At 38.7% G+C, this 25,201-nt stretch overlaps 1 protein-coding gene across 5 annotated transcripts in view; it reads right to left on the bottom strand.

Moving 5' to 3' along the window:
* Positions 1-21,690, bottom strand: part of RBBP8 (RB binding protein 8, endonuclease) — a 44,820-nt gene extending 23,130 nt beyond the window's left edge. For 4 of the 5 annotated variants that reach the window (XM_075416333.1, XM_075416332.1, XM_075416330.1 and 1 more), the window contains exons 1-5: positions 15,786-16,073; positions 12,916-13,133; positions 7,562-7,604; positions 3,002-3,097; positions 975-1,087 (exon numbers count right to left, since the gene is read on the bottom strand). In XM_075416333.1, coding sequence (XP_075272448.1) covers positions 975-1,087; positions 3,002-3,097; positions 7,562-7,604; positions 12,916-13,027 — 364 coding nt within the window. In that variant the 5' untranslated portion in view covers positions 13,028-13,133; positions 15,786-16,073. Of the gene's footprint in view, positions 1-974; positions 1,088-3,001; positions 3,098-7,561; positions 7,605-12,915; positions 13,134-15,785; positions 16,074-21,623 lie in introns of those variants that run through there. The other variant, XM_075416331.1, reaches the window with a different exon arrangement.
* Between the last annotated feature and the right edge of the window lie 3,511 nt (positions 21,691-25,201).

Raw genomic sequence — 25,201 nt, forward strand, 5'->3', positions numbered from 1 at the left:
TTGTACCTAATAGGTCTCACCTAGATTTTTAAGGCTCAGAGCTTTACTTAAAGGTTGGTTGTACCCTGTATGTTGCTAATCATTGAACTCAAGGATTCAGAATATTTTATATAAATATCCAATATTAAAAGTCCTTGAAAAATTTATGTATATTATAGTAGTACAGAACCTAATATTTGTATAATTTAAGTAAACACTGAAAAGCTACTTTTTGTGTCCAGCATTTCCCATATTTTAAATCTCACTGTCTGCTTGTTCTAGATCAAGCAAGACAACTAAATGATACAAAAATTGGTTAATGGTAAAGATATCATTAACATTTTAAAATCCTGTCCTGTATTATTTAGCACTTTATAGAACAAACCTTTCCAAACTCTCTTTATGAAGAGATTTGTTGTGTCCTGCCTTCATAACACCTAGACAAACAGTTTATTTTTTCCCTGTATGTACTACTTCCTGATTTCAAAATGAGCTGGCTACAAGCTGCCTGGTGTAAAGCGATTCTTCCCTGGCTTCAGAGGGTTATGTGAAGGTTATGGGTTTACTGCAGCTAAACTCCAACTCGGGGACACAAGCTGGACGCAGGGAGCTTCTGTTTGAACTTGCTACTTTGTGATCACCAGTTGCTTTTGAAGTCACAGTTTCCTTCAATAGGCTGGCAATCCGTCATTCTCTGCCCTAGCTGCAGGAATCAACAGAAGCAGCCACATTTTATCTAAAGTAGCTACTTTACACTGCAAGATTTTCCACATCAGTTCACCTTCAGTATCAGCACTTCAATCTAAGAAGGAGGGTCAAACGACTAGTAATTGGTATGTTACATATTTTCAGACTGTAGAGTTAAGTATCCCCTGACTGAACTTCTTGGGTTTACTAAACACACCATATATAAATTATATCAAGTTACTGGAATTTATGAAAAACTAGTTTATGAAATAGTATATTTTGTCTGCAGACCCAGGGATAAAACTCACTAAGCTCAGTGATAAGTTTAAGATTCTGTTGCCGGATATTTTCAAACTCTTGCTGCTTCTTTCTCATATGTTCTTCGGTTACAGCACAACGATCACATAATCCTGCTCTTAGCCTACAATAAAAGTAAGAGAAAAAAGACCCTCTGTTAAGAAAGCATCGCCATATCTGCAGCACACATCCATGCTTAACTGGCCTGTGGAACAATGAAAACAAGAAAATTTCTGACAACTATACAGAACATCACTAAGGTACTGGCGTGGTTTTATATGCTGACATAGCAGTATTTTGAGATTTCTGAACTATCTAATATTACATGTACTAACATTTGCATAAGTGACTGTAGGTATTGGATACTTCTAAAGCAACATGCATTACTTTATTAAATAAAGCAGAGCATGCTACACCTTGCCACTAAAAGCCTTTGTCAGATGCCCTACTAAGAATACTGTCAGATACAAATTGCCATTCATTGTATGTTCATTCAGGTAAGTGCAAACAAGCAAATAATTTCAGTAAATATAATTACTACTTCATCTAAGAAGGATATATCACTATCATTAAGCAAACTAATCAAATAAAAAAGACAAACAGTAGGTTCGCTCTGTAACAAATACCAAGCAAATGTGAAATCCTTTATCTAGACACCTATAATTAGAAGTGGATCTGAAAGTTCACATGAGGCATTGCCTCCGCTGTCTCTAATGGTTTAGATCAGCTGCTTAACGCATATCCACTATCAAGAAAGGATTTGTTATGATCACTTCATCTTACTTGACACATTAATTCATGCAATGAAGTGTGTGTTCATTTTACAGGTGATAACTGAAGTGCATTTATTTCTGGTACACACCAAAAAAGCTAACAGTATTACCGAAGTGAAACCCAGACTCTCTTTTGTCTGCTAGACAAGGGACCAATTGGTGAAGAGTTCTGCATTGCTGCTGCTAGCATATGAAGTATTAAAAAAACAACTAAACAAAACACTGAAGTTTCCAATTCCACAGCTGACTACTGAAAGTAAATGCCATCTTGGGTATTTTAACATTGTGGAATTATGGAAAGAGCAAAATACTGAAATGCCTCTTCATACTATCTTATCCGACTAACTGTGTAGTAAACACAGCATTATCACCTCCTACTTCTCATTTTCCGCAATGCAAGGATTTCATCTGCTAAGGGATTATTAGAAAAGTCCATTCACTCCGCAGATGCCTCTCTATGTATGTGGTGTCAGTGTTTATTACCTGCACGGTTACAAGTTTATCCCTAATGCCTTTCACAGAGAATGTGGAACAATAATTTACGCGGTAATAATCTCCTGTTCACAGAAAGCTTCTGAGAGCCTGTTAGCAGCAAATTTAACATACACTTTCCAAAACAGGTATCATTTCTGAAGATGAAAAAATGCACTGTCATTTCACGTCTATTGGTTTTGTTTTGCTATACCAGATTAAACAGGAACAAATAAGGGAAAGGCAGAAGGGGTCAAGAGGTGATCAGAACGTCTAAGTCCAGAAGAAGGCACAAGACCGAACCTGTGATTAATTTCAGGTAAAACAGACAACTGGTAAAAAAAGACCCCCTCAAATCTGAAAGATTTCCTTGTGAGTTATTTCATGAGTTTCAAAGTATATTATACAGTTTACTCATGGGTTTTGTACTTGCATTACATGTTGACTGATATCAAACTTATCTCTACAAAAATGGATGGAAAACAGTGTGCTTAAAATTGCTGTCTGCCTCCCAAGCTAATCTATTTAACTTCTACTTATCTTAACTGAAGTAAGCAAGCTAAGCATTTTGAAAATAACAAAATAACAAAATTAACTCAGTCAGAAGAATCTAAATTCTACACTTTTCTTTAAAATACAGTATTTGAATTGTATTATAAATGGACCGGTTTACTAAAAAAAAAAATGCCCCAAAGCCCAAACGCGCCCCCCCCCCAACCAACTTGTAAAGTATCCAGAGCTACTCTACAAGAGCAAAATGCAACAAACCCAAAAGCTAAAAGACACTACTTCACCTGTCTTCTAAAACCTTGATAGTATCATGGAGCGCTTTTTGCTGTTCTCTGAGCTGTTGGTTCTTGGTATAAAACTCTTCAAGCCTCTCAGCATCTCTAGGATCAAATAGAGAAAAAATTACTCCTAGCTTTAAACTACAACATTACTTTTTCAGTAGAGAGTACTCTGGCATGTTTCTTTCATATTCTTTGGAAATGTGATTATTATCAGCAGAAATATTAAGTTGAAGATAAAAAAAGCAAGTGTTTCTGGTGAATGGCGATTTAGAAATGTCCGAGTTAGGAAAGGAGCAGCTAGTTTCTAATCCATATTACAGTTGAGCTTCTATTGATAAATCTGATTTTTGCTCAGGACAAAAATTAGAATTGATGACAGTCCAGGCACAAAATCTAGTGCTATTCAAGCAACAATTTCAGGGAATGTAACCTCAAACATTTATCTTCTTTTGCTGTGTTGCAGAGCTGTTGGGAAGCTAATTGGGGGCTTTCATAGTCAGGTTATTTTAGTTTTGTCTTAGCATTGAGTACATCTTGCAGTGTGGCAAACCACATTATGTCTGTAAAGCTCTCACAAGTCTTTATATCCATTAGCGGTTTAGTTCTTCAAGAAGCAATTCTCAGTCTATAGAACACAGATTCCCATAATATTAATACAGAGATGAGAATTCTCTTCCCAGAAACTTCAGAAATAAAAGTTCTTGGGGGGAAATATCTTCTCTAAAAGCCAGGACTACTTAATAAAAACAAAACCCAAAACAATTCCTCCTCAAAATAGCTAAGGAAAAGCAGTAACACTAACCTATCAATTCTAGCTACCCTTCACTTTTATTATCAGATCACAACACCTCTTCAAGATGCAAACAAGGTATAAGCAACAACTATACAATTTTTACACAAGGAAATTAACTTCCAGTAAGTGCTAAGCAGCTGAACCTATGTAACATGACAATGACTAACTTCTGAGAATTCATTCCCAGCTCTTGTTTTTACATTTGAATCCTTCACATATTCCATGAAAGAAGGCGTTTGTTTTCAGTGTGCCTGAGATGGATTATTTGAGGACACCATGAAATTGGCTCACAAAAAGCTGCTAAGCACAGACACAACAGAAAATCAAAACATATTTACTAACTTGTTAATAACATTCTTTTACATAGACATACTTCTCAATTGGCACTATCCCTTCAAGATGCATTAGTCAAGCACAGTTTCAAATTGCTGGTACCAGAGTAATACAAGAAACTAACAACTGTGGGACAAAGTGAATAGGACAGTCGGAAGCTTCCACAGTGTGCAATCACAGATATATTTTGCTAATTCTGAAATTTAAGTACAGATATTCATTTTTCTGTACTACCATCCAGACCATTATTGTCCTTTTCAGCTGCATATACAACATATAAAACAGTTACATGTAAACAGCACAGGGACCATTTAAGACTTGTACTTTTACCTGGGGAGGAGAAAGTGTTAAAGTTCTTTTACCTCAGTTCATTAACCAAGCACAGCCAGGCCATGGCAAAATTTGAAGTCTGACAAAAGCAGTATGTATTTTTTTGATGTTTATGACATAAAACCCCCTTTTTTTTCCCAGTTTATACAACTCACAGAAGTTCTAAAATATAAAATTTTAAAATCTTTTCTCCAGCTAACTTTAACTCATTCTATGGCATTACATTATTTGTTAAAAAAACCAGACATTAACATACACCAGTACTCCATGCCTTCCCACCTAAACCCTGTAAAATGTCACAGTAAGGTAGTAAAATGACAGAAACTGGGTGGGGTGTGGTTTTTTTTTTTTTTGTTCTTCATAATTCCAGTGCACCTGATAAACAAGACCCACATTTTTGGCTATGAAGGCACCCTGCATAAGGAGCGGTCTCTGACTTAGCATTTACAAGTCATTAGCTCCAATGCTGAAGCGAGATATAACATAAGGTGCTCATTGTCAGCTGATTACCAAGTCTGAAATACTAAACCTCAGGTATTCAGATGCACCAAGGAGAACAAGACCTCCTAAGTAAGAGTACTGTGTCTATAATGTGGTAATTGTAGAAAGATTCCAATAAACAATAATTAAACCACTTGGTATATGTTCAGTCACATCACTGATAATATTAATCATTTAGAAAATCAACTGATTGATTTAAGATTTCAGAATGTGGAAGCAACTCATGATAGACCAGGTTAAGTTAACAATAACAGCAAGAGACAATTTGATCCTTTAGGATTAAAAATGAAATAACTACTTCATTTATGAATTATACTTAAGAAATAACAAGATGTTAAATTCATTTTTTTCCAGGAAAGTAAGTGTAGCCTCTAAGTATAAAAAATATCATCGAATATTTGCTAACTGAAAGCCATCTAACAACCTAATATAATTTCATCTACTAACATAAATATATTCCTGTGACACTGCAATATCAACCTTAATGTTCAGAAAGCATATCTTTAAAGTATAAGTATAAGCAACACATATGCTGTTTGGATTTTAATGAAACATCTGACAACATTCCATGATACAACCTGAACTCAAAATCTTGATAAAAGTTCATATGAATTCCTATTTCCAATTGATTAGAAATTCACCAACAGACTGAGTAAGCAACTGGACTCCATTGCCACTTTTTTTTTTTTTAACAATTTAACTCTTATGCACGATTACGCAGCAGCTGAACAGTATACACTGTGTTCTATTAATGCTGGAGATTGAACCAGCTGTATAAAAGCTGACAAATCTTGATCCTGAGGAGCAGGTACATATGTGGGGCAACAGGAGTTAGTCATACAGGTACTCTTGCGATTGTAAACCCTGCTGTAGGTTTGAGAAATTGCTAGGTAAATGCAGGGAATCCTGATGGTACCAGAATAAGGTGGATGCTGCTGTGGAAGTGATTAATCAATCTTTCCTTTTGTGACAGATGGGTGATCTTTAACTGAAATAAGCAAACCAAAAGCTCAGAGGGGGTTTGAGCACTCTAAAGGATAAACAAAACCCAAAAACATATCTAGGGAAAAGAGCAACACGGGCATTACACAACTGAAGGAAATTTCTTCAAAAATCCTAGTGAAAAGAAACGACAACAATTTTCCTGGAAGTGAGAGACAGTTATAATTACAAAAGAACAGTGACCATAAAAGTAGACAGCAAGTTACGTATGTACTGTAGTACAATCAAATTATACTTGAAAAGCCAGTATCATTATAAGATGCATTTACATACTTCATGTTACAGGGAAAGGAAAGATGGCTTCCACCAGAGGGAATTACTCGATTGGAAAGAACACCTTTGCTTCCCTCTCAAACAGAAATATAAGCGCATCAGAGAGTTCAGACAATAACTGTCAAAAATGCTTGAGAGTTGCTTGAGCCACTATTGTACAAAAAGAGCACATGATGACCTAATTTAACTAGACTAGAGGAGGGTTATTTCCGGCTTATACAATTTGAAAAATGTAACTAAAAAAAGAGACAATTAAAAAAACTAATAGGAATTAATGAGGAAGAAAACTGACTAGATTATGACAGAAATGTTAATTCTGAAAAAGCACAAACTATGCTTGAGAGCACTGTGGCTACACTTTAATACTAAGATTGTATATCTCCGACTTCAGATGGCAATGCCCGGAATGCAGATACGGAATATTTTTGCTAATTTTAATAAGAGTTTAATTTCTTTAACATATAGAATCATAGAATAGCTTGGGTTGGATATCTAATATAATTATATTGGTTTCCGAAGTGGGAAAAGATCAAGTAATTTATTTTTATTCCTCCTATACAGCACTTCATAAAGTGCAATTCATAATGAAGGACATAAGTAATATTAACATAATATTAATGTACTTAAGCCAGAAGTAAAAATTTAAACAATCACATTAGCATATCTCTTATCATTTAATTAAATATAGTTTTCGCCAGCAGAAGGAAAATTAAAGCTGGATTTAATGCTGTAAATGCATATTGTGATTCTACTGTACACATAAATCTTGTAATTCAGATTTTTTTTCTCCAAACTGCTTCTAATAAATAGAACCAAAATTAGTTGCAAATAATGACTGAAAAGAAGTCACATACGTCTTAAAATGTAAGAATTGAGTGAAAATTAGCAAGGTTATTATCAGAATCTTTACTAAATGACTGAAAGCTGAGATAAGGCACAACACCTGATACTAAAGGCAAATACGTAGTAAAAAAAAATGCTAAAAACAGTTGGCTTGTTGTCTTGTCACTTCTCTTTTACAGATTTGACCTAATTTTTAAGATGTCTCCCTAATTATCTTTTCGTATTAGAAATGTCCACATCTTGATAGGCATCCTAGAAGTACTGTAGGCAAGAAAACCTTGCAAGTCATTTGCTCAAGGAAGGCAAACCTAGTGTTCAGGTTACACGCTCTTTATAGAGTTATGAGTATCTTTAAATGACTTCATCTGAATTATTAAAGCGAGCAGAGAAGAATCCATGAAATCTTAATTGATCTTCTAAGAATTACGGCTTGTTAATGGTACTCAGACTCTCCTTTAAGATATTAGATCATTAGGATGAGTACTTACAAACATCTGTCCTTTTTCAACATAGATATTTTCAGCTGTAAGCCTGAAAAGTGGAAAGAAGAAAACACGTTATAGAATTCCGATTAAAAAAAAAAAAAAAAGAGTGAAACAAACTAACTCTCCTTTTGCCAATGACATCTGCAAAAGAAAGAAAATGTCACCAATTTGGAGAGAAAATGGTTCATTCTGGACTTCCTGAGTATGCTCTACAGGATCTTGGAAACAAATCTAGCTATTATAATATCTAGGAAACAGGGACTTCTTAAACAAACACGCAGATTCTCAACTTAAGTATAAAAACACTTTTGTAAAAACCATGCATGAATACCAAGCACTGTCAACCTATTTTCATTGATTATGGCTACCTAAGTAGCATTAAAATGTTCTGTGTACACACAAATGCATAATACTACACTTCAAATGTAGCATCCAGCCACTAAATTGAAAAATGTTTTACAATGTATGTAAATAAAGGGAACATTAAAAATACATGATTCAAGGCTTTAAAGCACAAAAGGATAACACGCTCTATCAGAGTCATGCTACCAGACCCTCTCAGCCACAGCTTCTTTGGAACATGTTAAGGTGAACTGAGGAATGATATTTCATCTGTGGCCCTTCTTCCACTGAGGCCCACACACTCCTAAATCTATGTCCCGTGCAGAAGTAAAACGGTTTGCAAATACAGTTGATGCTTTTGGCAGAAGAGGCCAGCTGACAGCCCAGATATTAGACAGCATTTCAGCCAATCTGCAAGATTTTGTAGATTGTGTAGGTTCACAGGGGCAGGAAGGTGAAAGGGCTTTAAGCACAGCCCAGCTTAACAAGTGGGATGTAGTGCTATCGAAGTTTATGTGACACTATCCACACATAAGCTGGCCATTCCTATTCTAAATAAATGGTCAGAAATAACCAGACTCCAACAGCACAGTATTTTCTTAAACACAAATCCAATAGAAACTTTCATATGGCATCAGAAAGTAACATAATTTTTTCCTAATGTCGTATTTTCTCCATACCCTGAAAGTTGTGAGCAACTTCATGTTGAACATGTCTTGTGAGTTTTCTTGCAAAAGCATTAGTCACTGAGAATAATAGGATAAACTTATAAAACTAGAAGACTTTTAAGAAAACTTCTGACAACTTTGAATTCAAACTGAAACGCATATCTGATACTGTATCTTACTGCAGAAAATGTAAGTTAAGGCAGCTAATGGACACCTTTTTTCTCTCCCCTACCACACTCAACCGGGAATAGCCCAAAGGGGAAAACTACTTGCTGGAGAAGGCTCACTCTTCAGGCCACTTACAATGTAACAGGCCAGCCAGAGCCTCAGTGAACCCATGCCACAGACTGCTACAAGATGCCGGTGAGACTGAGATGCCTGCTGTAGGTGACCCTGCTTCGGCAGGGGGGGGTTGGACTACATGACCCACAAAGGTCCCTTCCAACCCCTACCATTCTGTGATTCTGTGAGACAATGAGATAGAAATACACAGAGACTACTTAAAAAAAAAAAAAAAAAAGTTCTTAGGAAATATAGCATGGTTTCTTTTATCTTTAAGTGTTCAACACCTGCGAGATGTTATGTTCTATCATGCAGATCAGCATAGAAAGAGGGTTTATTTTTTTAAGTAGTTGCTATTCATCAAGTCAATTAGGCATCTGCAATTAGAACCCCTATAAAGTGTGCTTTAATGCTGCTCCACGCCCATCAGAAGGAATGAAGCTGCACAACAATGCATCTCCTGTATGAACAGGTAGTCTGTTCAGCAAGTATTTAGGATTGTAACATTGGCAACCTGAGCCACAAATTGGAGAGGCAGCACTCAAAGGGCCCTGTACTGTGCTACAGGTAACACTATCTCCCCTCTCACCTGAATTCAGGAGGAACCAAACTAGTTACTTAAAGTTTGCATTTTTTTTTCTTAATTCAAATGACTGCAAAGAGAAGGGGAAACCAGTTTGTTACACTTATCCAAGAGCATTGAATTACTCCATCAGGTGTAATCTCTTCCTTTTGCCTTTCCAGGACATTGGGAGGTTTTAAGCATACTCATAAAGGGCTTTGCTTTTTCAGATTTCCTTATTTAACATTAGTAAGCACACAGACTTTTGTGAAACTACACTATGTATGTTCCCAGTTCAATTTTATCTTCCACACAATATTTGTATGACACAGACAAGCTGCAGAGTATATAAATCTACACTACCTAAAGCTCGTAAGTGCCTTAATAAATTACACACTGCCTCCATTAAAGTGATGGAGATTTTCTTTAAACTATCATTAGGCAGATTAATCAAATGCACAATACTATTTTATGAAATCTGCAACTTGATTAGGCTATGTACCTGTAAAATTTCAATTAATGCCTATGACAATTTCTGTTCTGATGAATTTTCAAATGCATTAAATCCACTTAAAATTCACAGTGCCTGGGAAGACTGCAGCACCTTCATCACTGAAATTTTCTCGGAATGGGTTGAACAAGCTTCTGTCAGCGATGACACAGACATAATCCTACCTTAAGGGTATAGAGATGGACTAGATGACCTCCTAAAATCCCTTCCAGCCCTGTTTTCTGTAATTATTTACTTTTGAGGAGCTTCCAGCCATTTCCTTTCCTACAGCAATCTATCAATGAGATTGCTTTCCTCATTTTCTCTGCATCTATGACTACTGTTTTTCCCCTACTGACATCTTCTGCTTTTCAGAGGTAAGGGATAACTGAAAAAAAAAGTGGCTATTCCTTGTACACAAAACTCTCCTCAAACTTCTACGCTGAAATATGTTTCTTTTTAACACAGAGCTTTAGACTTGACTCCATCCTCAGGAACCATGTTAAGACCCACATGCAGCAAGTATCCATATAACTATTGCTAGATGCAAGTATTAACACCTGCGGAAATTAGACCCTTTATAAACAACACTATTAAATCCCTTTCTAATTTGTGAGCACTACGCAAGTATCCCACACATTCTACAGGTAGGAAATAACAGTAAATGCTATTTTAATGACCATTATACTGTGTTGCTGAGCACTTATGAATTCCATGAAAAGACAACTGACATTGACCATGCTCAACATCTTTGGAAACTGGGTTGTAGGAGCCCTATCCATTATAACATAATAAATTTAAAAGAAAATGATAGCTATTTTGTCTGAATAGGGCCAAGATTTGGAAGTTTTTTGCAAGTCATGAGTTTAAAATAAGGTGGATTTGTTTAGCTCACATGGTGGAAAAATACACCCTTTACAACATAGCAATATAAAAATCCAATAAAATCCATTTCAAACTGTATGAGTTTGAAGTATTCTCTAGTCTATATTCTACAGATAAATATTACAACTTGTATAATATGCCTGATAATTTCAAGTTAATGTGTCATAAATCCTAGTTTTCATAGATTTGTAACAAATTCCACCATTACAGTGTTCAGTGTGTTGTGCATTGTACATGCAAAAAGCTTTTTCTCCAGCTACTCACTTTCCCTTAACCCACCTTCCACCATCTTTAAAATAATTTTTTGCTGACATTTAGATTGGAAACTCATGAGTCAATTTTAACTCTTATTTATAGACTTCAGAAATAAGCAAAGTCCAGGCAAGCCTGTGTTTGATGTTTCTAAAATATCTTCCAGTACCATTTTCTACAAGAGGATCCCCACCTTTTGAAAAAATTAACTATCCTTCAGGCATGTCTTTGATGTTATCATGGAAGACCTAATTTTACTTAACATGGTGCGGGACATACTGACAAAGGGCTAGGCATGAAAAAGACTGCCTAGTGGCAAAATTATCTGGCCACACCCAGCATGCATTCTGAAAAGTATCTTCACTTGCATAAAGAAAACCAAAACTTTAAAAATCACGTGCTGCACATCCCAAGAAACTATAGAAGGGGTCACTTTACGTTACCCTCTACATTAGAGCTTTTTATTTGTTCAGTTTTTGTTGTTCAGACATGCCATAGATTGCCAGATCCCATTCTGTAAGTACTTCCGCATTTATCTGCCGTTTACATCACACCCACTCTGAAAAGAATCATCAAGAATTAAAAAAAAAAAGAAAAAAAAAGCAATAACAAAGGATTTTTTGTGTGTTTTTGGACACTATATAAAACTATATTTCATACAGTTACACATACTTCTTTTAATGTAAAAAATGCTACTATCTGGTACATCTTGCCTTTCAATTGCCAAACTGGTAGAAGTTCTTTGGTTTCGTTGTTTTTTTTTTTAAATTACTAGCATAAAGTGTCAAGGCCCAGCGTTGTAAATTGCGAGTCAAGACTTTCAGTGGGAGGTATGAAACACCTATACATTATAAAACAATTCCCGCTTTTGAAATTAAGAAATGATGATATAATTGGACCTAAATGGACAGACCTGCAACTCTTTTGAGGTTGGTGGAAATGACCAAGGTCATTGGAATGTTCTGGCTACAAAGATCCAGTTGCATGACTAAAGCTCTTAATTCACAAAAACTCGCCTGCTTTTATTCCAGCCTAATATAAATGCTATTTCATGCATAAGGATATGCTTGTTGGAAGACTCAGTCAACTACTGTTCTAATTCCATTCAAAAGAATGGATCACTTGACTTAAGATAAGCAGAACAAAATCTCAACTTCTTATGAAGTATTTTTAGCAAAATATTTTATGAATACTACTTGTGAAACAATATTATAATAAGAATATAAATATACAGTGCAACAATTCGTCTTTACTTTGACTGTTACTAACTTTCTACACTACTGAAGAATGAACAGACACTAACAGTCAACCCATAGTAAAACTGGACTCACAGGTCACAAAATTAATGGAATAATATGCAACTCATTAATTTTGTTGAGAAAATTTAGAATACTAAAAACTGAACAAATAGTTTTCATTCACTAATATGAATCTGCAGTGGTATTTTGCACAAGTCGGGAAAATAAATAATGCAAGCCATTTTAATGCATCTGCAGTGACTAAACTCAAAGGCAAAGATAAAAGCAAAAAAAAAATCCACTGAATACTTGATTTGGAAGCTTTGAATCATAATTCATTAAAGGTAAAGTAACATTTAAAAGTTTCCTAAGCAAACACAGATCCCATGTAACGTTATGTTACTATTTCTTCACTGACCTAGCAAATCACTTATACTTGTTGATAGTTTAAATCTAACCTTGTTAAACCAGGCTTAGGCTCAATCTGTAAGGATCCTTTGTAATGATCCAGTCCAATTTCCACATAACATAAGACATTAAGAACCTGTTTAGTTCCATGCAGACAGAGTAGTACTCTGGTTCAAAGTTTTCCTGTGGTAACAGACAACCTTCTGTGAAAACAGACTTCAACGGTTTACCTTGTACTTCCTTGTCATGACATTCTTTCAGTTTGGACCACAATTCCTTGAAGAAATCTCCAGCAGGTTCTGCAGAACTAGGGCTCCCACAGCTTCCTCCGGATGCATTCATCTTGTTTTTTTCTGCTTCCAACTTCTTTGACTTATTTGCAGAACTGGCTCACTCTCACACTTTGAATTACATAGTTGTGAAGCTGTTTCTGAAGACACGTGTATGCCTGTAATGACAGATCAACAACACTTACGTTTGCATTTGTCACAGTATAACTTGCAGCCATGGGTGAATTACAAAGCTTACTGCCTATCCTTGTCGAGTTGTACTTAAATACTGGCAGTCACCCTGAAAGTGTGGAAGATGTTCAGTGTTCTGCTACAAGTAATTATACACTAACAGAACTTCCCCCCCTTAAACAGCTATCAACTTAAAATTAGATTAAGACACTTGGCAGTCTTTATTCTTTTCCAATGTAAAGCTACAGTTAAACAGAAATCCTGTTTTCCAAAAGTAACCCATGCTTCCAAATTCTTGCTGTCAGCAAAAGTATTTGTCAAAAGTTTATCAGAGATGTATTTGTGCACATACATCCTTTACATCAACATGGATTCAAATGACACCCTTCTGTGAAGAAAAGCTCACATCCCCTTAAAGTCTTCATGATTCCACACTGAAATTATTTCCGCTCCCTGATGAAAAGTAAACAGGAGAGTAATCTAAAAATTTATAAATCTCCAAAACACTAGTATTTGAGGACTATCAGACAGCTTTGTCTTAAAAGCATACACAACTCAGAACAATCTTACCCATAATTCTCATTTGTTTGGAAGTGTTTCTTAGCACAGATGATCCTCTCAGGTAAACTACAGGGGAAGCATGGTACTAACTGGACATTCTAAGTTTTCTTCATTTTTATGTAGTAATTTTTAAACAAACAGGGACTGTGTCGTTACCAGGTGGACACAGCTATATCTATTATGCTGTAATATAAATTACAGTACAAAAAAAAAAACAAACTAAAGGTATTTTGTACTATTCCTAAAGTAGCAGCCTGAACACGCAAACTACACCGTCTATACAGACAAATAAAAGGAGCAATTTGCTCTCAAATTTTTAAGGCACAAGTTATAGTTGTAGTTCAGACTATACAAGGTCCACCATTGGTCAAGAAGCTGCATTTCCTATCTTGAGACCCTTTGAGCAAGTTAGAATATCTGAATGCAGCTACTGGTTTAGCTGGTCCCCTCGATTCACCATGATAAAATGCTCAGTTCTGTGGTCAGTGACCCAGGGCAGGGTCTGGAGGCCTTGGTTTCAGTCTCCTTACTCATATCTTTTTTGTGCACAGTCTTAAGCAAGTCACTCTTCTTTCAGTCCAGCTGTCTTTAAAAGGGAATTAAAAAAAATGGAATAAATAGAACAAAGTGTTATTCTCAATGGCATAGGAACACTCGAACTGTATGTTTCCTGTGGTATAAGGATACTTAAATGCTACAGTAACAGAGCTGACAGAACCCTCGGTAATCATTAGGTAGCTCCCATTTGCTGTAACATGCTCTGTTTATAGAAAATTCAGTACTCATTTCGGTAACTGGTTTCAAGTTAGCTACTGTTCTTAAATTAAGAGAAGTCTTTAACAGAAAATAAAATTACCTCTTCAAGTTAGCAATGCCTACAAGTCTTCAGTTGAACAGTAATATGCTTGCATCTCTGCAGATGAAACGCTCCACTTTGTGTGTAGTCACATTAAGCCATCTTACAACGTTTCTTTGTGGAACTGATTGCCTAGTGACATTAGGAATGTCTTTTAAACTCATTTTTCTACCTTCAAGCACAGCTATCTCAGAAACCATCTTTTTCTCTGTCAAGCGCTAGCGCAGTGAGATCAACAAACTTGCTTTCACTTAGTGTCTTAGATTTGAGCACATCAGATGAATCATTTTCAAGAAAAGGGCATCTGACTAGAATTAGTAAAGGCTGTCTCTAGTGGTTTTGGTTTCAGGTTTTTTTCCCCTCCCAAAGACAACTGTATGAAAAAAATGCACAAAACCTGCTCATTTTCAGCAAATGATTAGTACATCAACTAAATATAAACAGGGAAAAAAAGAGCAATGAGTTCCCCACGCTTCACCTGCTTCAAGATCCTGAAATGATACACTGCTTGCTACAGGTGTTCAACCTGCCTTCAGACAGAGGGCCCCCCAACAAATCTTGAAGTGGAGCCTTTGACAGGTCTGGGCAGCGGCCTTTGACAGGTCTGGCAGAGGTGTAAACGGTGTTCAGCGATGTCAGCTTCTTAACCTACTCTCTAGTGCCAGGAAAGGGCTTTCCAGTCCTTAGGCAAAAACCGCCTGAGCTGGATGTACAGACACCAGCAGGCAGGGAGAGAACTGGAAGCTGCTGGAGGAGGGAAGGCAGGGCAATGCCAGCCCCCCCCCCCAGTGTCCGGCTGCCGGATGCAGGCAGGGAGCAGGGCCACTCTCTCAGACGTGGCTTTGTTCCTATCCTCCCGACTAACCCTTTCGCAGAACAACCCAAACGCTTCCATTTCCCTCTTCTCCCAATCACCAACTCCCTCCGGCATCCCACCACTGAGCAGCTTCATCGACGACTGCCTTCCTCCAGACGCCCTCACCAGCGCTGGCAGCTGGCGCCGGTAAAGCGCTGAGGCCGCTTATCGGTATTTATATACTTCGCTGACATGAACACAGTGCCTCTCTGCCATGCTGGAGAGCACAAAGCTTCCTGAACCCCCGACCCCCACCAAAAAGCCTGAGCACCAGCTGCTCCTACAAACTCTCCCCTACCTCCCAGAGGCCGTATTTATTTTTTTGTGCCCCTTCCCCTTCGCACAAACACTGTAGAGAAAACTCACTCGTAAGACACGCCGGGGTGTTCTGAGAAATCCTGCCATGACCGGCGCCCGAGAGCTCGCCAGGCGGGAGCCAGCACCCGCGCCTCAGCCGCCCCAGCTTCCCGCCAGGCCTGCGCCACGCCCCGGAGCCCGCACGCCAAAGGAGGGGTCGGGCATGTCCCGCCCGCCCCTTTGCCCCGGCGGCGGCAAGGCCGGCCGGAGCCTCCGAACGGGAGGGGAACGGGTAAGGGCGGCCGGCTCCCCGCGGCGGAAGGGGGGGCCGGTGTTCGCGCCGTGCCCCGCGGGACGCCCCGTCCCGGCAGCGGCCGTTACCAGGCGGCGGCGGTGAGGAGAGCGCGCGCCGTTACCTGGTTGGCTCCCGGCGGGAAGATGGACAGCCGGGGCCGGGCGCCTTTCACGCGGAGGGAGGCGGGGTCCGGGCAGTTCTCGCGAGGCTCCCGTTCAGCTCTCGCGATGGCGGGGCTGTGGGGGTCTGAGGCCACGGGGGTTGCCCGACCCCCCTGCCCCCCCCGCCCGGCCTCCGTGCCGCGGGGCCCGCCATTTCCGACATCCCTCGCGTCCGGCGGGCGTTGTCACAGCCCTCTGCTCCTCAGCCTGCGGCTGGCCTGGCGGCTGGGGCTTCCACAGGGAGCTGCCTGAGGGAAAAACGAGGGGGCGAGCCGGGCCTCGGCAGGTGCCACGGCTGGGCACGGCAGCAGGCACGGAACGCTGTGGGATAGCAAGGGTGCGTTTGAGAGCCCGCATAAAACCTGACGCTGTCCAGACGGGGGGAGCCTGCCTGAAAGAAAGTCTTGCTGGCTTAGGTGCGAAGAGGAGCTTCGATAGTCCTGTGGCAGAAGTGGCCTGGCTAATATTCAGGCTGTGCTGCCAAGGCTACCTTTTCTGCAGGATTTGTAGTCTGCTGGCTGCTAGGGTCTGTGCACAGAAGATGTGTTTGCAATGCTTTCCCTCTCCTTGGTCTTGACACGCTCCATGGGTTTGTCATTTTACCGTGCAGCAGAAGAGCCTAGCGCGTATTTTAATGTTTTATGTCATATGAAAACTGCTAGGCGTGTATAATTAGTATGGCAGAAGGCAGCTGAACCTTTGTATCACTCCTGAGATACTTACCAAAAGAATTTTTTTGCCCGAATTGCAGATCAATGTTCTTTCATTCTTTAGGACCAACCCTGCTGTCTGCCGTGAGATAAACCCCTTAATTTTTAGTTTGTAGTTCTCCTTAGTAATGAAATAGAAACAAAACACAGCTTTTCACTATTCTGCCTTCACACAATTCCACTGGACTATTTTGGTAAGTACAGAAACAGTTGCAGAGATGGCTTAGTGGCGTGATTAGGGGACACAAGAGTGATCAGCTTGCAGGGGCCAGTGCTGCAAGCATGTACTTTCTAGATTATAGTAAAAGTGGTTTTCAGATTATTATAATACTGGATTATTTACATTATAAGATTATTATAATAGCAGTATGAAAAAAAGTTAAGTGTTCAGGTATTTAACAATTGTTAGTAGCTGTTCTGGTTTCCTCTTGTTACATGACTCAGATGGCTCAGATCTCCATGAAGTATCATAAGAATGGATCTACAGCGTAAATAAAACTGGATCTGAAATACTATTTTGACATTTCTGAAGTATTTTGAAATACTGTCAGACAGGAGTCCAAGATGACCTGTGACTAAGAGGGCTTCAAATCTGTTATTCGGATTTGTTGACAATACTCTTGGTTTCACATCAGATGTGTACCTTGAATTTTTAAGTATTTTGAAAAGTCTTGTAGTTAATTTTTCTGCTTGTTCCTCACCATTGTTTAACCACTTATTTTTCAACTAAAATAAAATAAATCCAGTGTTCATAGCTCAGCAGCTGATTACTTACATCGTAAGTTTGATGCACTGTCATATAAGTACACATATGGTAGAACTAAAATTAGCTACATCTTGTGGAAGAAATGGTCAGAATAGGTTGTGATAGACACTCCAGTCTTTGTAAATCATGCTTGTTGGCAGTTTCTTATTCTACTTGTGAAACTTCTACAGTCTAAAAGTTTGTGATGTAAGAAAGTAATTATTTCCTCAGAGTTAAGAGAAGCAGATGTCTTAAGTATATACACATAAAATAACCCTCTTGCTGATTGTTCGGTAATTTTATCATAAACTGGACCGACCTTTCTATTTATAGGAAGCACTCTGGAAAATAATTATGTCATCCGTTTTATTTCCCAATAAACTGTGTGAACAGTTTATTCTCAGTCTCTCGTGTTGGACTTTTGAGAGAGATAAATCCATTGACTTCTACAGTGTTATTCTTATCTAGTCAACAATAAGTGATAATGGATTAAGACCAGCAGTTGAGCTTTACCTTTATCTCCCTTCCAGATTTATTTGATTTTATGTATTCCATAATCATGTACTTGGCCACCAATTACTGCATAGATCCCTGGCTCATTAAACGTGCTAGAAAACTACTGAAGAGTCTGATATTCGATAGTCACTTATAGTGGATGTCTTAAGCTGACTAGTCTAACTGGAACTGCATCTCATTCATCTCGTAAGAGTAAACACACACACACCTAGACAATAAAACTGTGGGAAAAATACTTCACCATTGTTGCGCTTGAACAGATATGAAACTTTCTATGGTGTCATGGCTCATGTCCAGATTTCAAAATAGCTCTTACTATGGCACATTAAACTAGGTGGCAGAATACTTAACCATGAGCAACTCTGCAAAAAGGGAACCTAATTTAATCCTAGCCCATTTTAGATTTGGCTGGTCTGAAATGTTTAATCTTAAGAATAGTATGTGGAGCTGTTGATTTTCAGTTGTGCTTTAGTGGTAATGCCTTCCTTCTTGGTGACTGGACTATTCACCAGCATATCAACTAATGACTGATTTTCTATTTTAAGAGTACTGCAGTGTTGCAGCACAGATAAAATAAAAAAATTGCCTTTGGTTCACACACCCCCTCCTGCTTTTTGGGCGGTGATAGAGTCTGCATCAGTGTTTCTAACCATTCAGGTAGCAGACGGTGACCTAGCTCACTGCTTATGCTTACAGAATAGTATTAAAAGAGATTAGCAGAAAGCTTACATTTTTTACTTCTATTACCTTAAATTTAGATCTAAAGATTAAAACCAACTTTTCATTACACTGGGGAACTCCAATTTAAATATTTTAATTGTTTTAAACACAGTGGTAAATATATTGCTCTTTTCCTGTATATATAAATGTATATATATATACGAGTATATAGAAAAGATAATGAAGTCCTTACTTATTTGCATGAGATTTAGTAGATTGCACATACACGTACACAGCCTGTGCGCTCACAACCTCCTTGACTTGCAGATCTGCATTGAGGGATAAATACATTGCCTAGCTCCCTAGTCCTGTTCACGTAATGAACTTTTATGTTGCAGTTGTCAGTAAGGACATCAAAGGACCCCAACTTCAGATGCAGCAAATAAGGGCACGTGGCACAGTTCAGCTGCTACCTAAATGGGTTTGAACTGGGAGTGGAGGAACTGGCAGTCCTCTGAACGGTAGGATTTCATACAGCTGGGAGGGCGCATGGAGCACACCAGTGCTCTCTGGCACAGGTAGTTGCTTTCTCTGGAGAAATAGGGAGGAGCCACTCCATCACCCCCACTAGCTGAATTTGATTCTTCTCAAGCTGCTTGCGTAGCCACTTTTGAAATTGAGCCAAGATCAAATTCCCTGCTGCCAGGAACATTGTTCACTTTAAGAAACCCTCTTCTTTGAAGTGCTTTCACTGTTACTCATCTGTAGTCAGAAACAGCCAGGTTTTATTCAACTGAAACTCTCAGGTCTTTTAAAGAGCCTTGATGGAGGAAAAAAAAGCAACCTGGGGGATGCTGTTGCAGGACCTGTGCAGTGTTCCTGGTCCGCAGACTCTAAGCAGCAGCACCTACTTGTGTTAGCTGAATGCGGAAATGTTTTGCTCCTACTGATGTTTCTCAGGTTAATGTGAATAGTCTGAGTAGTTATGCATATTTATCTCAGCCTTGGAAGGCTGTTTCAGGCTTGGAAGACTGAAGCAGAAGTTTACAGGTCTATGTACAAAATCATGCCATCTACCTTTTAGTGTAGTGAACGGCAAGAATTCAGGACAGGAAAACAAGCAAAAGAGAAATAATATTTTACTTACCTTTTGAGAAAAAAACTCCCCAAACAATGGCCCCTGCCCTTCCTGCCCTCTAAAAAAAAGCAGCTGAGGAAAACCCAAATGTAACAGAACACATAAACTGTAGAGAGAAGGGATAGCAAGTGGTATCTTGAAAAACTGATTTATTTGGTTTGAATTTTAAAAATGTACTGTGTTAAAATCCTGTAGCTTCAGAAAGCAAAGCTCTCTTGTACCATTTTATAGACTCTACAGAGAGTCCCTGTGCAAACCATGCAGTTCAGCCAGCTATAATTTTTTCTTTTGAAAATGCTTTATTCCTTAGCAAGTTTTCCTTCTGTATTTGATAGCAAGAGCAACAGAGATGATAAAAATTCAGTGGTTTTTCCTGATGGATATTATTGTCTTCTGTGAGAGTACAAAACTTTCCCTATGTTTTTTTCTGTTTTCCCACACTTTGAAGAAAAATTTTTACACACAAATACAATGCTGCTAATGAGAAGGTCATTTCAATCTGCTTTCCTTGAGTTTTTAAGCTGCTCAGGAGGCCTTTTTATTGGCATTCTACAGAAGAATACTTATGTTCATTTTTGCATCAACCTGGAAATAGCTGGCAGTAAACACCTCCATAACTGAAGCTTCCTGTTGTGTGACTACCATAAAGTCTTACATAATCCTGTATAAATATTTTTGTATTTAGTGGTTTATGTCCACTGGGAACTGTATTTTTTTTTTTTTTTACATCATGAAAGAGAATGGTAATTGTTTCACTTAAAGATAGACAAAATTAAGATTTCTAGGGAGATGGAAGTAGCTATGTGAGGGTTTTCAAAAATTTAGTTACACAGATGGCAAGAAGATTCACATTTACTAAAGTTAAAGTTATTTTGTCCTAACAGGCATGACAAAACCTGTCTTCATTCCTTTCTATTCAGCTCAGCAAGTACTTCTGTGCTGCAGTAGTTAATCAGTTACCAGATTCCACAGCTTTTGTTTTCACACTGTTTAATTTTTCTTACTCGACACAGAACCTGTGAATGGACTCACTTGCAGACAGAGGTACAACTTTCAGGTCTGCCTACTCTTTATGATTAGGACTGCGTTTTGTTACCATTGCCACCACTGTTACTCATTCTAAACAGGTAAATTTCTGATAAGTATATAGAAAGAAAGCAATAAGAATGACAAGTACATTTCCTGTTTTACCATGAAACCAATTCTGAATATGTAAATCTACGTTTAATTAACTCCATAAAATTGGACAATTAAAAAAGTTAGTATGGCAAGAATTAATGACCACACATCTTACTGTATGACACTATGCCTTGTCACAATAGTGCTGTTATGAGACAGGGAATATAAAAACACTGTGTAAAAGAGAAGACATATAGGCAATACTTAAATGACCTGCTCAAAATACTAAGTCCTCAGCAGTGGAATTTCTCTCTCTCACTCCTGTGCTAAGTTCATTGAACTGTCTCTCGAGTAAATACTCTTGCAGACAGAGCAGATGGTGTTGAGCTGCACACAGAAGGGTCAAAAAGCTGCACTCACAAAAATGCTGTCAACAAGCACCATAGAGACTGGCAGTACTCAGACACATTAAGGAGATAGCCATTATACCACTTCAAGCATAAGAGAAATTTTTGCTTAAGGTTATCTTAAATTAATTTTAAAGAAAGACTTTCAAAACTCACCCTTCTGTTTGAAATGTGAAAAGTTCTGTTCTTGATCGGGGTGATAAATATTTACTATTGACTTCCCCTCCAGCTATAAACCTCAAGTGTAAGTAAGATGAGGAAGCCACTGTGGACCACACTAGAGAATGCCGAGAGGAGATCTGCTGCACCTAAGATATATACAATGTGCAATGGATAACCTAATATGCCTTTCATTTAACTGGCTGGGCAGGTTTCTGCATTCTGGAGAGCATGGAATCATACCAGAATTTGTTGGCATAACAGGCCCGTCAGACCGGTTCCCAGGGCGCCCAGGAACCTGCCCAACCAGTCTGCATCAAAGGCCGGCCTAACATGCTGCAGCTCAGCTCGGCCTGGGGAGGCTTCCTACACGGTGAATTATTCACGCCTCTGTCAACTCCCAACATACTACTCAGAGAGAATGATGTAGCCTCCAGCAAAATAATTTACTGAGGGGCGGGGGAGTGATACATCCTTGTGGAGTGTAGCGAGATCTTATTGTTATAAATTTTCTTTCATTTTATATGCAGATGCACTGGGCTAGAGGTCTTGCCCAGCATAAGTGCAAAGAGAAACAGGAAAGCAAATAACTGTTTTTTTAGAACACTAACCATAGAGTCTTATTATAATCAAATAACACCAAATCTTTAGTATAACCTTTATCTTTAGATAAAAAAGCCCCAAATTATGCTCTAATTCAGATTTATTTCCAGTCCTGCTCCAAGTGTTTAAGTATACCTGCCATGTGTATAGGATTCAGCATAGCTTGCTTACATGTGGGAGGCAGGACACCGGGAGCTTGCACCTGGAACCTTATGACTTTGCAGGAGCCCTAGGTTCAGCGCAAGCTCACCTTGAGTTACTGCACAGGATGTTTCAAGGTGAAACAGGTCAGAGAACATGGAGTGTGTGGGACATGCTTCCATAACCATGAGGAACTAACTCCTTGTAAGGCAACACCCTTCTCCAAAGGATACAGCAGCTGCCCTGTTACAATAGCACATGGGCTGCTGCAGCAGCTGCTTCTTATTTCATGGCTGGGGGGCACGAATACTTGCACATCAGTCCTGCATATAGCATAGTTATTCAAGCCGTAGGCAGAGACCAGGATATGCCCCAACAGAAGCCTGCATCTGTGTAAACTTATTACTGTTTTTTTTCAGATACAAATATAGACCATAATTTTCAGATCTCCTGCTGTGATTGTCGGAGATGTTGACTACAATCAGTAGGCGCTGTAGAAGTTAAACACTTCTGGAAATGTGATCATGGGTACATACAATCAGTCTGCTAGACCTACGCTTAGGCGGGTTCCTTTATTTTTCACTTAGGCACCTAAATTTAAACACTCAGGCTTGAAAAAACTGACTTTGTTGAATGTTGTCAGAGTCTCTGAGTAACTGTAGAAACCTGTGTTTATGCATAAAATGATCCCACAGTGGTATCGTTTATCCTTTTTTAGATCTTCTTTTCTTACTTAGCCATTTTAATAATAGTTACTAGAGCCGGAAGTTAATTCAGACAGCGTTGTGCAACACGGGCAGTTTTTTCATTGCTGACCAGAATACGTAAAAGAAAAAATGCGTATGTTTGAATATACTCTACTGAGATTATTTTACTACAAAAGTAACCCTGCTTCTTGTAAGACTACATCTTATGACAACGTTGAAAGTTAGGCTTAATTCTGCAGAAGGCAACTGGATTACTAACTGAGCTGAAATGACAGATGTATGCTGTTTGTGCTTGCAGTCACACCACCTTAGGCTATGATTTCGTACAGTTAAGCAGGGCTGGGCTTGGTCAGTACTTGGATAAGAGATTTACAAAAAGTCCTCTGCAGGAAGTGGTTTTGGTGATTCAGTAGGCTCTACTGAATAACTGAGCATCAGTGCCAGATGTGATGGAGACATTGGGTCCTGGATATGCCACAGTGTTGGTGCCAGAGAAAACCAAAGTTTTTAAAGACTCCAAAGCCCTCTCCGCAGGGACTATGTCTTGAACTGTAAATCCCCACCCAATGTGAATGTATTGTGTCTGGAAACACTGCCTACAATTTGTTTTTGGGAGTGTCGCATAATTGGATAAACTGCGTAACTGATCAACACAGGTAAATTACAACCCAAAATAGCTGTTAGGCTCTACAACGTGGAAAAGGTTCTGCTTGCATAGTAGACTGAAGAAGGGCTGATGTGCTTCAAAGCTGGTCTACTCCTCCCAGCTATGTCAGCTGGTCTTATAAAAGATACTGTTTGAAATTTTACGTCCTGCATCCTGTCCTCATCATGGCAACAACAGGGCTGAGGAAAGAACATTTTGACCATTTTTATATGGGTACCATAAGTGCCAGCTTTTTTGATACCTTTTCTCCAGATTAACCCTGGAGCCTTATAGTGAGTCTGTTGGTGGGCCTTCAAAAGACCTTGGGCTTGCTGTTTAACTGTTTACTGGATGAAGAGTATAGGGATAAAATGTATCTTTACTATCTCTTCCTTTGACTTGGTACCTTGAAGAAGGGTTTGAACACCTTTTGTCCTCTCCAGCTTCTTGCACTCCCAAACCAAAACCACCATGTACACACCTTACAGATTCAGTAGGGGCTTCTCATATAGGGTTGCTGGCAGGGTTGAGACTTTAAATTAGGCTTTTATATTCGCTTCCACAAGTTACAGAAATTAAATTTTTCATAAGTAAAAAAGCAAAGGTATAGGACAAAAAAGTCATTGTATGTATCAATGCATGATTGGATAAACGTCACTTGACTGCTGTTCTCAGCCTTGTAACTTGTGACAGTTCTAAAAATACATACACCGCAGAAATAAATATTGTCGTATCAGACTTGCTCCGAGTTGTCTGTGAGAGAGATTGCTTTTCCTCCCAAAGAAGGCAGTATAATTATCTGAAGTACTGAATCCTCTTATTTGAAATAAAATTTGCAATAAAGGGATCTTACAGATGAATGCTCTTTTAAATCAAACCTATTATTAAATGCTTTTCCAATGGAGAATAAATTAGAAGTTGTTTGTCATCTCCAGCTTCAGTCAAGAAAAGTCACATAATGCTTATCTGAACTCTTCCAATTTATGCAATGATCACATAAAATCTTCAGGAGAAGAGGCTCAGAGCGGTGCAATTCTGAAAAGTAAGACAATCTAAATGGTGCAGGCTTCAACTTGTTTTTATAGTGAAGGTATGCACAAACATTCATGTCTACAAGTATTCATTACCGAGAGTTTACAACATACCTCCCCGTAGCTATCAAGAACTGCTCAGTACGTTCACAAACAAATGCAGATAACACACATGCCCCCACACCCCTATCAGAGATAGGAAAGATCTCTCTCCTCTTGAGCGGTTGTGTAGCAGTGTAAGGACAGGAAGACTGTTGGTTCATAAAGGACATATTGAAAAATAGGCCAGGTCCTGCCTTGAGTAGGGAAGGGAGATAGCAGTAGTTGATTTCCAACCTAGACGCTAGCTAGAGACAAATGCCTCCGAGTGAGCCAAAGGATGCAACCTAAAGCACTTTTTGATGTTCTTCTGAGCAAGAACAGGCTTAGAATTTGTTGCAACTAATT

This window comes from Opisthocomus hoazin, chromosome 3 (assembly GCF_030867145.1).
Source record: "Opisthocomus hoazin isolate bOpiHoa1 chromosome 3, bOpiHoa1.hap1, whole genome shotgun sequence".
In the NCBI taxonomy this organism is placed as follows: domain Eukaryota; kingdom Metazoa; phylum Chordata; class Aves; order Opisthocomiformes; family Opisthocomidae; genus Opisthocomus; species Opisthocomus hoazin.